The sequence below is a fragment of the Tupaia chinensis genome, unplaced genomic scaffold (assembly GCF_000334495.1).
Source record: "Tupaia chinensis unplaced genomic scaffold, TupChi_1.0 Scaffold000673_1, whole genome shotgun sequence".
Lineage (NCBI taxonomy): Eukaryota > Metazoa > Chordata > Mammalia > Scandentia > Tupaiidae > Tupaia > Tupaia belangeri.
This window is the reverse complement of record NW_006160196.1, coordinates 1,082,278-1,097,511: the sequence shown is the minus strand read 5'-3', so window position 1 is coordinate 1,097,511 and position 15,234 is coordinate 1,082,278. Positions and strand designations below refer to the sequence as shown.

At 50.3% G+C, this 15,234-nt stretch overlaps 1 protein-coding gene across 1 annotated transcript in view; it reads left to right on the top strand.

Moving 5' to 3' along the window:
- TRPM4 (transient receptor potential cation channel subfamily M member 4) overlaps positions 1-15,234 on the top strand; it is a 59,856-nt gene that overhangs the window by 14,026 nt on the left and 30,596 nt on the right. The window contains 4 exon segments of the mRNA XM_027776470.1: positions 4,628-4,945; positions 13,873-13,985; positions 14,187-14,522; positions 14,657-14,791. Coding sequence (XP_027632271.1) covers positions 4,628-4,945; positions 13,873-13,985; positions 14,187-14,522; positions 14,657-14,791 — 902 coding nt within the window.

The window sequence follows — 15,234 nt, the reverse complement described above, 5'->3', positions numbered from 1 at the left end:
TGTTATTTGCACAAAGCCCCATAAGAATTCAATTTCTGATGCAAGGTAACAGATACTATTGTATTACTGAACTCATGTAAATAACCATTTTGCCACAAAATAGGAATGCTCATAAATATTTTCCAATTGCAGAGGGGTCAGGGAGGGAGAAAAGTTTATTTTTCATTTTTAAAAATTCTTTTCTTTTCACAAATTGCTGAACCTATCAACAAGTCAAAATAAAACAAAAATCCTTACATCTGGAAGACACAGCATAGAAGATCGGCAATGTTTTAGAAAAGTCGTAGAATTCTGTTTCACCAGTTCAGTCTCGTGTTCTCTCTGGTTGAATTTGCAGTGCTATGTGGTCTGACCTTTCTGTTAACATTCAACGTTGTTATTTCTATTTCAGAACTTGTCCCTGCCATTAAGTTGGCCTTTTTCTTGGTCATTTTTGTTCTCTCATTTGTCTGACTTTCATTTTCCTGGTGTACTGCTCCCTTCAGAACTTCTCGAAGAGGTGGTCTGTGGTTGGTTAATTCTTGTTCCGGTTTTGTTTATCTGAGAATGTTTTTATCTTGTTTTCCCATATGAAGGATAATCTTGCTGGGTACAGTAGTTTTGGTTGAAATTGTTTTTCACTTAACACTTTGAATATATTTTCCCATTTCTTCCTCGCTCGCCCTGTTTCTGATGAGAGGCCCGATTTAGCCTCATGGGATGTCCTTTGACAGTAGCTTGACGTTTCTCTCTTGCCAGTTTTAGTATCTTGTCTCTGTGGTTTTCCTCAATCTGGCTACAATGTGCCTTGGGGAAGATCTTGGGTTGATTCTATGTGGGGTCCTTTGTATTTCTTTTTTTTTTTTTTGGAGAGGTTTTTGCTATAGGGCATGTGAGCTCGCCAGAGAGACAGAGAGACGCCAGAGAGACAGAGAGACGGAAAGGAAGAATTCACCCCCCAGGGGGGATGGACACGCCGCAATCCCTTCTTCTCCATTCTCCTCTCAGGATCTCGGGCACGCACGCACACGCGCCCGGCGTGAATTTAAGCCACCGGGTCCGGGACTCAAACCATGTGACTACGTGGTAGTCCAGCGACATAGCCATTACACTAACTGCTGGTTCCAGGAAAAAAAAAAATTAAGACAAAGGGAAAAATTAGAGAGAGGGACACAGTGCCAGGGGTGAAGCATGGAAATATTAAGTACAAGGCGAAAAAATGTCAAAAAATGAAAGGGCGGGGCTAGGCCCACCTCAGATTCACGTGGATTCTGAAATCAGCAAGAGAAAGGAGAAGTCCGAGACAGGAGACAGTCCCTACAGATTTTAAAAAACATATATATATGAAAAATTTCGAGAGACAGGGAGAGGAAGAGAGCGAGACAGAGACCGGAGACAGAGACCATCCGACCTGGCTTTTGGCTGGGTGCCGGTCCGCAAGGAGAGGTTTAGGGAAGAGGCTTTCAGGCTAAAGGGCAGTGCCAGGCCCGCCCCAGATGCACATGCGTGCTGGCTTTTCACTGGGCGTTGGGCCAGAAGGCACAATATGCATTTTCCATCAATTTTTTGAAGACCCCTTAAAGGGCCACAATCAGGGTATCGGCTGGTTCTGTTACCACGAAGGAATTCCCTTTGCATCCCGGATTGTTTTTCCTGTTGATCCAAGTCTCCATCTTGGTATAATTTTCCTTTAGCCTCAAACACACTCTTACTATTTTTTGTTGTCTATATTTTTCTGCAACAATTGCTCCCAGAGTTTTTAAATTTTAAATTATCCTTTTTATTAATAGAATATTTTCAGGTAATTTATTGAATGGAAAAATCTCTATAGATTTAGTTAAGTAATTAGGGTAAACTCCATTATTTTATAAAATACATGTCACCATAACTCTGAAGACTTCTTTTTTTTCCTGCTACAGGGCATGTGTGCTCACCAGAGAGACAGAGAGAAGAGATAGAGAGAGACAGAGAGACATGTGTTCTTATTTTGTATATTGGGTCTGGCAGTTAGCACAATGACTATGTCACTAGACTCCCACGTAGTCGACCGTGGTTCGCGTTCCAGACCCAGAGGCTTAAACTCACGCGGGGCGCGTATGCGTGCGTGCCCAAGATTCCAGAGGAGAATGGAGGAGAAGGGATTGCGGCATGGCCATCCCCCCTGGGGGGTGATTTCTCGCTTTCTGTCTCTATGTCTCTCTCTCTGTCTTTCTGGTGAGCGCATGCACCCTATAGCAAAAACCTCTCCAAAAAAAGAAAAAAAGAAAAAGGAAAGAAAATACACATTAAATAAACACACAAGGACACAGAAGAATAGAAAAGTGGGGATCGGAATTCCGGACTTTTCTGATAAAGCAGCCACAGCCGGAATTGTGCCCAGGTTTATTGTTTTAAAGGGAAGGAAATGGGGGCAGGAGAGGTGGAATGTAAAGTAAGTAGTTTTCAGATGTTAATCAGTGAAGGTGGGAAGCCGCCAGGAACCAGGTCGTTCTAGGTGTTTTTCCTAATCTTGGGCAGATTCTGATGAACACATGCGACTTCCTTAATCAGCTCTGCAGTGTCAAACACGGACAGCCAACGTATTCAAATGGTAATGCGTTCATTGCCCTGCAAATACCTTCCCGGAAAGCTACATTTCTACATGTGTCTAAAAGTCACCTGTTTGCTCAAAGTGGCCGCATTCGCTCCCTACACTTCTCTTATTCCTTTAATGCCGTCTGTACACTCATTATACTGTTCTCATGACCATCCTTAGGTTAAAAAAAAAATTTTTTTGGAGAGGTTTTTGTTATAGGGCGCGTGTGCTCGCCAGAAAGACAGAGAGAGACAGAGAGAAGAAAGCGAGAAATCACCCCACGGGGGGGATGGCCACAGTGCAATCCTTTCTCCTCCATTTTCCTCTCGGGATAGTGGGCATACACGCACACGCGCCTGGTGTGAGTTTAAGCCACCAAGTCCGAGACTCGAACCACGGTTGACTACGTGGGAGTCCAGTGACACAGCCATTACGCCAACTGCTAGTGCCAGTAAGCATGTGCTTTCTGGCACTGGAAATTTACCAGTCAAGGGGCCAGCAGATGGCGTAATGGTTACATCGTTGGGCTCCCCCTCCCCATGTAGTCTGCTGTGGTTCAAATCCTGGACCTGGTGGTTTAAAACTCACGCTGGGTGCGTGTGCGTGCATGCCCCAAATCCCAAAAACAGAATGGAGGAGGATTGTGGCATGGCCGTCCCCCCTGGGGGAGGAGTAATTTCTCACTTTCTGTCTCTGTCTCTCCAGTGAGCACATGTACCCCTATAGCAAAAATCTCTCTCTACGGGCTGGCAGGAGGTGTGGTGATTGAGGGCCTCTGGACTCCCACACGGTCGACTGCTAGTCCCAGACTTGGAGACTCGCTTTCTCGCTTTCTCTTTCTTTCTGTCCCTCTCTGGTCAAAATAAAATAAATAAATAAATAAAGTTAAAGTAAAATAGTTCTTTAAAAAAATAACATCTCGGGACCAGCAATTAGCGTAATGGTTATGTTGCTGGACTCCCATGTAGTCGACCACGGTTCGCATCCCGGACCCGGTGGCTTAAACTCACGCCGGGCACGTGTGCGTGTGTGCCCAAGATCCCAAGAGGAGAATGGAGGAGAAGGGATTGCAGCGTGGCCATCCCCCCGGGGGGTGATTTCTCGCTTTCTGTCTCTCTGTCTCTCTCTGTCTTTCTGGCGACCGCGCGTGCCCTATAGCAAAAACTTCTCAAAAAAAAAAAAAAAGTAAAAAAAAAACCAGCCTTCTTTCCAGTGACCTCATCTCTTGCGTTAGTACATAGCACACACTGCAGGCTGAGTGGCACGTGACGTGGGTCAGTCTCTTACTTTAGTGGGGATAGAGTTGGTACATTCCATTCGAACGCTCATGCCCTTCACGCATGCCCTTCGGCCCCTGGATGGACTTGGGCAGGAACACCCGCTGCGGGCAGCTGTGCAGGCAGAGCTCATGCTCTGTGATCCCAGGGCTGGTGTGGAAGGCCCCGGGTTCGAGAGCTGAGGTGCACCTGCATGGGATGGGTGTGCCTGCACCCGTGATCCTGGCTCACTGAGGCAGCAGGTAAAGGCGAAGGCTGCAGCACAGAGACCCCATCATGGGAACCTGTTTTTCTCTCTTTATCATGGAAGAAAGAAAGATATTTTTTAAGTGTAACTTTTTTTTTTAGGTTTTTGTCATAGGACGCATGTGCTCACTAGAGAGAGATGGGGGGCGTGGCCTGCCACAGTCCCCTCCCCTCCATTCTCCTCTCAGGATTTTGGGCATCTATGCACATGCGCCCAGCATGTTCTTCAAGCCTCTGGGTCGGACTCAAACCCAAACTGTGGTCAGCCATGTGGAAATCCAGTGCCTTAACCGCCGTGTCATCTGCTGGCTCCCAGTAAACAGACTTAAAAAAGAGAGAGAGAGAGAGAGAAGCCCCTGCCTGATCCAGGAACCCAGGAGTCCAGGCCCTCATCCTCCTCCCAAAGTGCACGAAGCACCGAAGGTTCCCATCAGCTTCAGAACAGGATCAGGAAGAGGCCGCGTCTGCCCAGGGACCCCTGGGGACTGTGTCCTGGGGACTGTGCTCTCTCCCATCCCAGCAAAGGCCCTCTGCTGTCTTCGCTCCTTAGGGACTGGAATCGACATCCCCGTCCTCCTCCTCCTGATCGGTGGTGATGAGAAGATGTTGAAGGTACAGGGTCTGGATGCCCGGGCCTAACGGGCAGGGCTGGGGGCCCGGACTCCGGGGCAGTGAGCGCCCTGCCCCTCCCTGTCCTGACGCCCCTCGCCTGTAGCTGGACAGGGCCCAGGGCGACTGGGCTGAGGAGGCAGAGTGTGGTGTCTGCAGGTGGAGAGGGTTATGACCCAGAAGGAGCTGCTGACGGTCTACTCATCCGAGGATGGCGCGGAGGAATTTGAGACTATCGTTTTGAAGGCTCTTGTGAAGGGTAAGACTTGAACCCCCAAATCCTCCCCTTCTCAGGTCTGCTTGGACCACCTCTCCTAGCCTGAGCACTTCATCATCTTCTCTGGTCATCGACTTAGGCCCCCTTTATCTCCCTGGCAGTGCTTCTTGGGGCTTGGCGTGGTACTGCTGGGGGGGTTCCCCAGATGCCTGTTAGAGCCACTCATCCACTGTTCCGTCCTCCCACTCATCAGTATGCACAGGAGGCTCCCCACCTTGTCCTCCGTCCATCGCTCATTCGCCCCTCACTCTTTCGTCCACTCATCAGCCCATCCACCCGTCCTTTCACCTATCCATGCACACGTCCTTGATAATTCCATCCCTGATTCTTCATCTCTCCATCTTCTCTCCATCCACTCATCCATCATCCATCACCCATCCATCCATCCATCCACCTTCCATCCATCCATCCATCCATCCATCCATCCTCCTTCCATCTATACATCCACTCATCAATCTATCCACCCACCTCCCATCCATCCATCCATCCTCCTTCCATCTATACATCCACTCATCAATCTATCCACCCACCTCCCATCCATCCATCCATCCTCCTTCCATCTATACACCTTCCATCTATCCATCCACCTTCCCTCCATCCATCACCCATCCATCCATCCATCCATCCATCCATCCACCTTCCATCTATACACCTTCCATCTATCCATCCATCCATCCACCTTCTATCCATCCACCATCCATCTTCCATCCATCACTCATCTATCCACCCACCTCCCATCCATCCATCCATCCATCCATCCACCTTCTATCCATCCACTGTACGTCTAGCTATCCATCCATCCACCTTCTATCCATCCACTGTACGTCTATCTATCTATCCATCCATCCATCCACCTTCTATCCATCCACCATCCATCTATCCATCCATCACTCATCTATCCATCCACCTTCCATCCATCCATTCACCTTCCATCCATCCACCATCCATCTTCCATCCATCACTCATCTATCCATCCACCTTCCATCCATCTATCCATCCACCTTCCATCCATCTATCATCTATTCATCTACCTTCTATCCATCTACCATCCATCCATCACTCATCTATCCATCTACCTTCCCTCCATCCATCCACCTTCCATCCATCTATCCATCCACCTTCCCTCCATCCATCCATCCATCCATCCATCCACCTTTCCTCCCTCCATCCACCTTCCATCCATCCATCTACCCTTCTTTTCATTCACCCATCTTCTTCCATCTTTCATGTACCCACCTTCTGTCCATCCATCCATCCCTCTTTCATCCATCCATGTGGCTACTCTTCCATCTATCCTTTCACGTAGCCATTCTTCCTTTCCTACATACATCCAGTCGTGTTAAGCATGTTGGTTAGATATGAAACAAAGCATTGTCTGTTTTAATCAATTCTCTGTTGTTTACTAAGTGAACACCACAGACTGGGTAATTTATAAAGGAATAGGGTCTATTCAGCTCATAGTTTGGTGGTTCAAGGTCAAGGGCTGCATCTGTTGAGGGTCTTCTTGCTGGCAGGGACTCCCTAGAGAATCCAGAGGTGGCAGAGGGCTTCACGTGGCAAGAGCGTGTGTGTCTTTGTCCATGCGTCCAGGTGTTTATCTCATTCGCTCTCCTTATAAATCCACTGAGATTCAATCATGGGGTCCCCACCTTGATGATCTTATCTAATGCCAATCACCTCCTGAAGGCCCCATCTTTCTCTCTCTCTCTCTTTTAAGAGATTTTTGCTATAAGGTACATGTACTTGCTGGAGAGATAGACAGAAAGCAAGAAGTCACCCCCTGGGGAGAATGGCCATGCCACAAACCCTTCTCCTCCATTCTCCTCTTTGGATTTTGAGTACACATACACATGCACCTGATGCAAGTTTCAAGCTGCCAGGTCCAGGACTTGAACCATGGTCAGCCACATGGGAGTCCAATGCCTTAACCACTATGCCACCTGCTGGCCCAACCCCATCTCTTAATCCCATCATCAAGTTGACAATACAACTAAATTCCAATACATGGGTTTTGGGGGGACACATTCAAACCATAGCAGTCTCCCAGCGAGAAACTCCTGGTATTTCAATAGAAATAGCAACTTAGAGGACTAAATGATGAAAACCAAGGCAGGGAGCTTAATGGCCACCCAGAAGAGCTGGAGGTTCATTATTCATTCAGCAAACATCCTAGACTCCAGAAGACTCATTTCCTACTCTTAAGGACCCCTGATATTAGGAGGGTTATTTGGATACAACCTTAAGTAAAATTTAAGACAAAACCATGGGGACCAGCAGTTAGCATAATGGCTCTGTCACTGGACTCCCATGTAGCCGACTGCAGTTTGAGTCCTGGGCCCAGTGGCTTAAATTCATGCTGGGCACGTGTGTGTGCATGCCCAAAATCCCAAGAGGAGCATGGAGGAGAAGGGATTGCAATGTGACCATCCCCCTGGGGGGTGATTTCTCGCTTTCTGTCTCTCTCTGTCTTTCTGTTGAGCATACGCGCCCTATAGCAAAAACCTCTCCAAAAAAAGAAAAAGACAAAGTCATGGAGAAGAGTCACTGTCAATAGGGGAGAAACTTCTAGAAGGTGCTATTTAAATGGAATCTTAAAGGCCCACTCTATGGCGCAGTCAGTATGTGCCAGGCTGCAGAGCTGGAAGCCACATGCTGAGCATGGATGGAACCACTGGTCAGGGTGGCCTGAAAACAGCCGGGTGCTTGCATGCCCAGCATCCTGGCAGGCTGGAGGGCTGGAGGAAGAGAATCATGGCACGACCATGCCTGTGGAAGGTGCTGCTCTCTCTCTCGCACGATTCGTGTGCACAAGCGTTCTATCAGGAACCTAAAAAAATTAAACGAGACCTTGAAGAATGAGTAGAATTTGGATTTAGTAATCTGGGAAGTGGCATAGATAAAAGTAAGGTGTCCCAGGACCGGCAGATGACATAGTCGGTTACGTTGCTGAACTCTCATGTAGTTGACCCCAGTTCAAGTCCTGGACCTGGCAGTTTAAAAATCATGTCGGGCATATGTGCGGGCGTGCCCATGATCCAGAGAGGAGATTGGAGGAGAAAGGATTGCAGTGTGGGCATTAAGAAATCACCCAGGTGGGTGATTTCTCGCTTTTTGTCTCTCTGACTCTCTCTGTCTCTCTGGCAAGCGCATGTGTCCTGTAGCAAAAAAATCTCTCTCTTAAAAAAAAGTAAGTTTCCCAGGGCTCTGGGCATGTGGGTCCCCCAAAAAGGTGACATCATTTTTTTGACAACAGAAGAATTTCATGGGGGAAATGCCAACTTGGATAAAAGCCCCCCAAGGGCGTATGGCAACAGATAACGCATTCTCAGCCCCGGGTCCCTACTGCAGTCGCAGCCTCCATGCTTGCGGCTTGTAAGAACGAGCAGTACGGAACTGGACCTGCGGCCTACTAGCCAGATCCACATTGCTGACCCAGGTCCAATCCTGGTCCTGGGGGACCAGCAGTTAGTGTAATGGCTATGTCGCTGGACTCTCATGTAGTTGACCATGGTTCGAGTCCAGGACCCGGTGGCTTAAACTCAGGCCAGGTGCGTGTGCGTGCGTGCCCAAGATCCCGAGAGGAGAGTGGAGGAGAAGGGGTTGTGGCGTGGTCATCTGCCCTGGGGGGTGATTTCTCACTTTCTGTCTCTCTGTCTCTCTCTGTCTTTTTGGCAAGCTCATGCGCCCTATAGCAGAAACCTCTCAAAAAAAAAAAAAAAAAAAAGAGAGGGAAAAAACTGCCAGAAAAAAAAGAGAGAGAAAAACATGCCAGGTACATGTGCATGTACTCAAAATTCCAAGAGGATGAGGACCAGCAGTTGGCGTAATGGCTATGCCGATGGACTCCCATGTAGTCAACCGTGGTTCAAGTCCCAGATCTGGTGGCTTAAACTCATGCTGGGCGCGTGTGTGTGTGTACCTAAGATTCCCCCTGGGGGGTGATTTCTCGCTTTCTGTCTCTCTTTCTCTGACTTCCTGATGAGCGCATGCGCCCAATAACAACAACAACAACAAAATCCCACCGGGATGGAGAAACGGAGGAGGAGGTACTGTGGTGAGACTATGCCCCGTTGGAGTTGCTTTCTCCTCCCTTTGACTCTATCTTTCTGTCTCTTTCCAGTGAGCTCTTTGCCCTCTGGCAATTAAAAAATAAATAAATAAAAAAGAGTGAACAGTAATTTTGGACTTTGGACTCAGACAAAGCTGACTTTCTTTTTTTCTTCTTCTTTTTTTTTTTTTAACTTGCTATAGGGCATGTGTGTCCCAGGAGAGAGACAGAGAGGGAAAGTGAGAAATCATGCTGGGGGGATGACCACGCTGCAATCCCCTCTCCTCCATCTTCCCTTTAGGATTTTGGGCAGGCGCGCATAGGCACCAGCTGTGTTTTTTAAGCTGCCGGATCCAGGACTTAAGCCTCGCAGTGGGTTATGTGGGATCCAGCTCCCTTTGCCATTACACCACTGGCCGCCCCAGCGCTGACTGAGAATACTAGTGTGGCCCCTTCCTTGCCATGGGACATGATTTCTTTCAGGAGTGTGTGAGCTTCAGAGGCAAGGCGTGAGCAGGACCCGGTCCCCACTGGGGCAGGGATAGACAGGCGTTCTTAATGTGACTCCATTCCCTGTGGGGACACACCCTTACATATCAGATGACGGTCACTAGACACGTCTGAGTCACCCCATAGGAGTTAACTGAGAAAACGTGGCAGCCTGGGAGCCGTGGTTGGGGGACAGTGCCCGCAGAAGCGAAAGCGACCGCACCGTGCCAGGGAAACCGGAGAGGGCTGGATGGGCCTCGGCCAGGCAGTCATGGATGGGGTTTCAGCAGGGAGGGGCTGGGCGAGCAGGGGACAGAGGAGGCCTGGGGGTAAAATGCAGAGCCATGCTGTTCCGGCTGACCCAACAGGAAAGCTCCAGGTTCATGTCCCGAGACCCACCACACGTGTGTCCGTGATCTGGGCTTGTTGGAGTTGTTCTCGTCCTTTTTGTTGCTAATTGGAAAAAATTACCTTGGGGCTAGCAAGTGGCAAGGTGGTTAAGGTGCTAGACTCCCATGTGGCCGACCACAGTTCAAGACCCAGACCTGACAGCTTGTTTTTTCATTTCCATCACTCTCTGTTCCTCTCTAGTCAAATTTTAAAAGATAAAATAATACATTTAAAAAATAATAATTATAAAAAATTAAAGAGACTCACGCTGGGCATGTGTGGGTGTGTGCCCAAAATCCTGAGAGGAGAATGGAAGAGAAAGGATTGCGGCATGGCCATCCTGGGGGTGGGGGGGGGAGATTTCTCACTTTCTGTCTCTATCTCTCTGGCGAGCTCATGCACCCTACAGCAAAAATCTCTCAAAAAAAGAAAAGAAAGGAAAGGAAATCAGGCGGATGCCTCTGCATGCGCGCCCCAAATCCCGAGAGGAGACGGAGGAGAAGGGGGGTGATTTCCTACTTTCCTTCTCTCTGTGTGTCTGTCTCTCTGGAGAGTGCAAATGCCCCTATAGCAAAAACTTCTCAAAAAAAAAAAAAAAGAAAAAGAAAAAGAAAAAAAGAAAGAAGAAAGTTACCCGAAACTGGGTGATTGTGGAAGTAGAGGTTTATTCAGCTCACGGTTTGGAGGTCAGCACAGGGGCCATATCTGGGGGCAGAGCATCTCTGGTCGCCTCCCCCTCCATATAAACCACCCAGAACCCCATCACAGGCCCTGTCCTCACGTCCTTAATCCAAATCTCCCAAGGGCTCCACCTCCACACTGTAAAGGATCCAGCTTTAGCCTTGTAATCCTGTTAGGGGAGCACGGGAACTGGGGGGCATGCTCAGACTGCAGCAGGGGGCTGTGCCTCCCATGCGCTGTCTCTGCTGCTCATTAAGAGACATTAACTTCAGGAAAGGAGGAGGAGGAAGTGGGGAGGGGCGCATGTCCCCTGGACGCAGCTGTGTGGGGCCTACGTGGCAAGGCTTTCTGAAGCATTTTCTTTCCTTCTCTTGAAACCATGGAAAGACTAGGGGAGATGCACAAAATCTTAGGAAATCCTACTCTGAATTGACCTCCGGGTTGCAAGAAGAAACGCAGCCCTGTGCGTGCTACGCCTGTCTCCTCTGGTCAGTCTTAGCGTTTACACTGCCAGCTTCCGCTTTCTCATGGCTTAGAACTTCTTCCTGGAGTTACTCTCACTGATAATGAAACTCTTGCTATTTTTTTTTTTTTCAGTAGGTTTTTGCCTTAGGGTGCATGTGTTCGCTGGAAGAGACAGAGACAATGAGAGGGAGAGGGAGAAACCACCCTCCCTCCCACAGGAGAGATGGCCGCGTCCAGTCCCTTCTCCACTCTCCTCCCTGGCGGGAGTTTCAGCCACTGGGTCTGGGACTAGGAACCAGGGCCAGCCATGTGGGAGTCCAGCAACGGAACCGCTATGCCACCTGGGGGTCCATTATTCACCTTGATGGATGAGGCCGCGGAGGGCCCTGTGGTTCAGGGTCATGCCTGAAGCCGTTCGCCTGGCATGGGCAGACCTGGGCTTGGAACCCTGGGCTGCCGGCTCCGGACCCAGGACCCAGTGTGCACCTCCACTATGTGAGACTCCGATGATTCTGCAATGATCAAAATGAGATGCATTTGCCTCGGAGATAGATGTGGAGCGAGTGGCGGCAGAAGGGAAAACGAACCCCATGGCGCAAATGCCCTTTGGGACTTCCATGCCTCACATCTGGAGCCATTAAATAGCTGGATCAAAAATTTGGCCCTTGGGACCAGGAGATGGTGTAGTGGTTACATCGCTGGACTCCCACATAGGCGACCTCAGTTCGAGGCCTGGACCCGGCAGCTTAAAACTCACGCTGGGTACATGTGCATGCATTTCCAAAATCCTGAGAGGAGAACGGAGAAGGGGTTGTGACAAAGCTATCCCCGGGGGCTGATTTCTCACTCTCTGTCTCTCTGGTGAGTGTACATGCCCTATAGCAAAAATCTCTCTCTAAAAAACAATGAGCCCTGAAGCCTAGTGGCTAGGGGAGCCAGATCCCACATGGCCCACAGCGTTCTGAAGTCCAACCCGTGACTGGCAGAAAACATCCCAGCGTGTGTGTGTCCCAAATCCCAACAGGGTGGAGAAATGGAGGAAGGATTGTAGCTGACCACACCCCATTGAGAGGTGATCCCCCATCCCTGTCTCTGTCTCTCTGTTTCCCTGTGGCAAGTTCATATGTCTTCTGGCAATTAAAAAAAATTAGGGGGTGAGGCCGGCAGGTGGCATGCTGGTTGGGGTGCTGGACTCCCCCACATGGCCGACCATGTCCTGGACCTGGCGGTTTGCATTCTCACTTCCTCTCTCTCTCTCTCTCTGGTTAAATTAAAATAAATGAATGACTAAATAAAATTAAATAAATAATTAAAAATATATATAACTAGGGGCTGGCAGGTGGCGTGGTGTTGGGGGCGCTGGATTTCCACATGGCCAATCGTAAATAAATATTAAAAAAGAAATTACGAGCCTCTATTTTTCCCTTTTGGTATATATATATATTTTTCAAATGCCTGAGGGTGTGTGTGTGTGTGTACACCAGAGAAAGGGAGAGGAGAACACCTCGCAGTTGGACCTGGCCACGCCGCAGTCCTCTTCCTCCCACTCTCCGCCTCAGCAGGACCCTGGGCACACGTGCACGTGCCAGCATGCCGGGCCGGGTGGGCCGGATGGGCCGGGTGGGCCCTGGCCGGCCACGGGGCCCTGCCTTCCTCTGCTCAGTGCTTACTGCGGTGTGACTGGGCCGGCCCTCCCTGTCTCTGATGACCTCCAGGCTCTCCTAGAGCCTTCTAATGTTGTTTTTCCAACCACATCTATTGTCCCCCCTTCCCTCTCACAGCACGCCCCAAATCTCCGACATCTGAGTGACTTAGGTTTGTAATCGTATCCCGTGTTCTTTTTTTAAAGAATTATTCATGTGAATAATTTTATTTGTTATTATGTATTGATTTATTTAGAATTATTTTATTTAATTTTATTTATTTATTTTAATTTGACCAGAGAGGGACAGAGTGAGAGAGAGAGGGAAAGTGAGAAAGCAAGCCGCCAGATCTGGGACTCAAACCGCAGTCGAACATGTAGTCCAGCACCCTTAACCACCATGCCACCTGCTGGTCCCTGATATTTATTTTTTAATTTGACCAGAAAGAGACAGAAGCGAGACAAAGGGAAAGTGAGAAAGCAAACCACCAGGTTCAGGACTCGAACCTCAGTTGTCCATGTGGGAGTCCAGAGCCTTAACCACCATGCCACCTGCTCATCCCCCTCCCCATCCTGTATTTTTCTACCTCCAGGCCTTTGCTCAGAGGTTCTTTCCCACCTTCCTCACACATCTCCAAATTCTAGTACTCTTCCCAAAGCCCCGTCTCTAGGTGGCTCTCGGGTCACCCCACACCTCTGTGACATGGCTGCCCCTGGGCCCTCCTCAGAGCACGTGGGCACTGGGAGTGTGTTATGTGTGTTCAGGATGTACGACCGGGTCTTCAAAACTCATGGAAAACGTGCTATGAAAAACTGTACAGATTTCTCTCTTTCTTTTTCCTTTGGCACCAAATAAACTCGTATGTCAATTCCATTTTCCCACAACCTTTTAAAGTCTCGCAGTTCCCTCAGGAACGAGCTCCTTCTGGGCGGGACTGGAGCCAGCTTCGCTCTCCATCCTTATCGTCTGGTCCATTCATAAAACCTCAAATGAATACGTGTCTCCCTTCCCAGGGCGGGAAGTCAGGGGCCGTGCTGCGGCCGGACCTGCCAGCACCCACCGAAGCTTAGGCCTGAGTGCCCAGCAGCGTCCGCGGATACAGAGCCGGTGTCAGGGATCAGGTGACCAGAGCGAAGCTCATCGGATGTCCCCACCGGTCCCCTGACTTGTCCCTCTCCCTCTCGCCCTTCCAGCCTGCGGGAGCTCTGAGGCCTCGGCCTACCTGGACGAGCTGCGTTTGGCCGTGGCCTGGAACCGCGTGGACATTGCCCAGAGTGAACTCTTCCGGGGTGACATCCAGTGGCGGGTACGGGGTCAGGGCCCGGGGGGTTGGGGAGTCTGACAAGGGATGCCCTCCTTCCCCCGCACACCTGGGCCTGCCCTCCCTGTCCCCATCTTGTTGCCCCTTCCCAGCGACCCACCCAGCCTCGTAGCCCTGCAGCCCCTCCTTACGCTCGCGCTCACCTGGCCTCTGTCTGCCCCGTCCTCTCCCTGGCGCCCCCGCCAGTCCTTCCACCTGGAGGCCTCGCTCATGGACGCGCTGCTGAATGACCGCCCCGAGTTCGTGCGCCTGCTCATCTCCCACGGCCTGAGCGTGGGCCACTTCCTGACCACGGCGCGCGTGGCCCAGCTCTACGGCGTGGCGCCCCCGCTCATCCAGAGCCTCCTGTACCAGGCGTCCCACGCGGCGGGCACCAAGGCGCAGGCCCTGAAACGGCGTGTCCTAAGGTTCCGGCCCCGTGACGTGGAGCAGATGCTGAAGATGCTGCTGGGGGAGACTTGTGCGCCCAGATACCTGACTGGGGGCGCCGGGGACCCCAGTCTAGGCGAGGCTAAGGAGAGGGTAATGGCCAGGCCAGGCCGGGGACTCGGGGAGGGTCTGACCACCGGGGAGGGACGTGGCCAGAGGAGGGGGCTGTGCCCAAGCAGGTGGTGGGGTGGGGCCGCGCCGTCCTCACGAGCCTCCCGTGTCTGTAGGACTCTCTGCTCTCGGAGAAGGCCGCCTGGGAAGGGTCGCAGGACATTCACCATGGGCAGCCCCCCTGGAGTGAACTGTTCCTTTGGGCGCTGCTGTTGAACAGAGGCCAGATGGCCATGTACTTCTGGGAGATGGTGAGTGCTCCCTGGCTCTGCCCTGCTCTGCCACCTCCCGGCCCCTCTCCCGGAGATCGCCTGACCTCTGACGTCACCTGGCAGGCACCCTGTTCTCAGTCCCTGGGAGATGACTCCAACTGTTTCATCCTCTTTTCTCAACCCATGTCATGCATGTTATTATCGTTTTTAAGAATTATTGGGGTCAGGTGGCATGGTGGTTAAGATGCTGAACTCGCACGTGGCCGACGGAGGGTCGAGTCCTAGACCCGGTAGCTTACTTTCTCACTCCCTCTCTTTCTCTCTCTAGGTCTCTCTCTGGTCAAATTTGATAATAAATAAAAAATGAATTATTATGGATTTTTTTTAAAGAATTACTTATATAATTTTATGTATTATTATTAAATTCACCAGAGAGAGGCAGACACAGAGAGAGGGAAAGTGAGAGGAAAAGCCAACAGGTC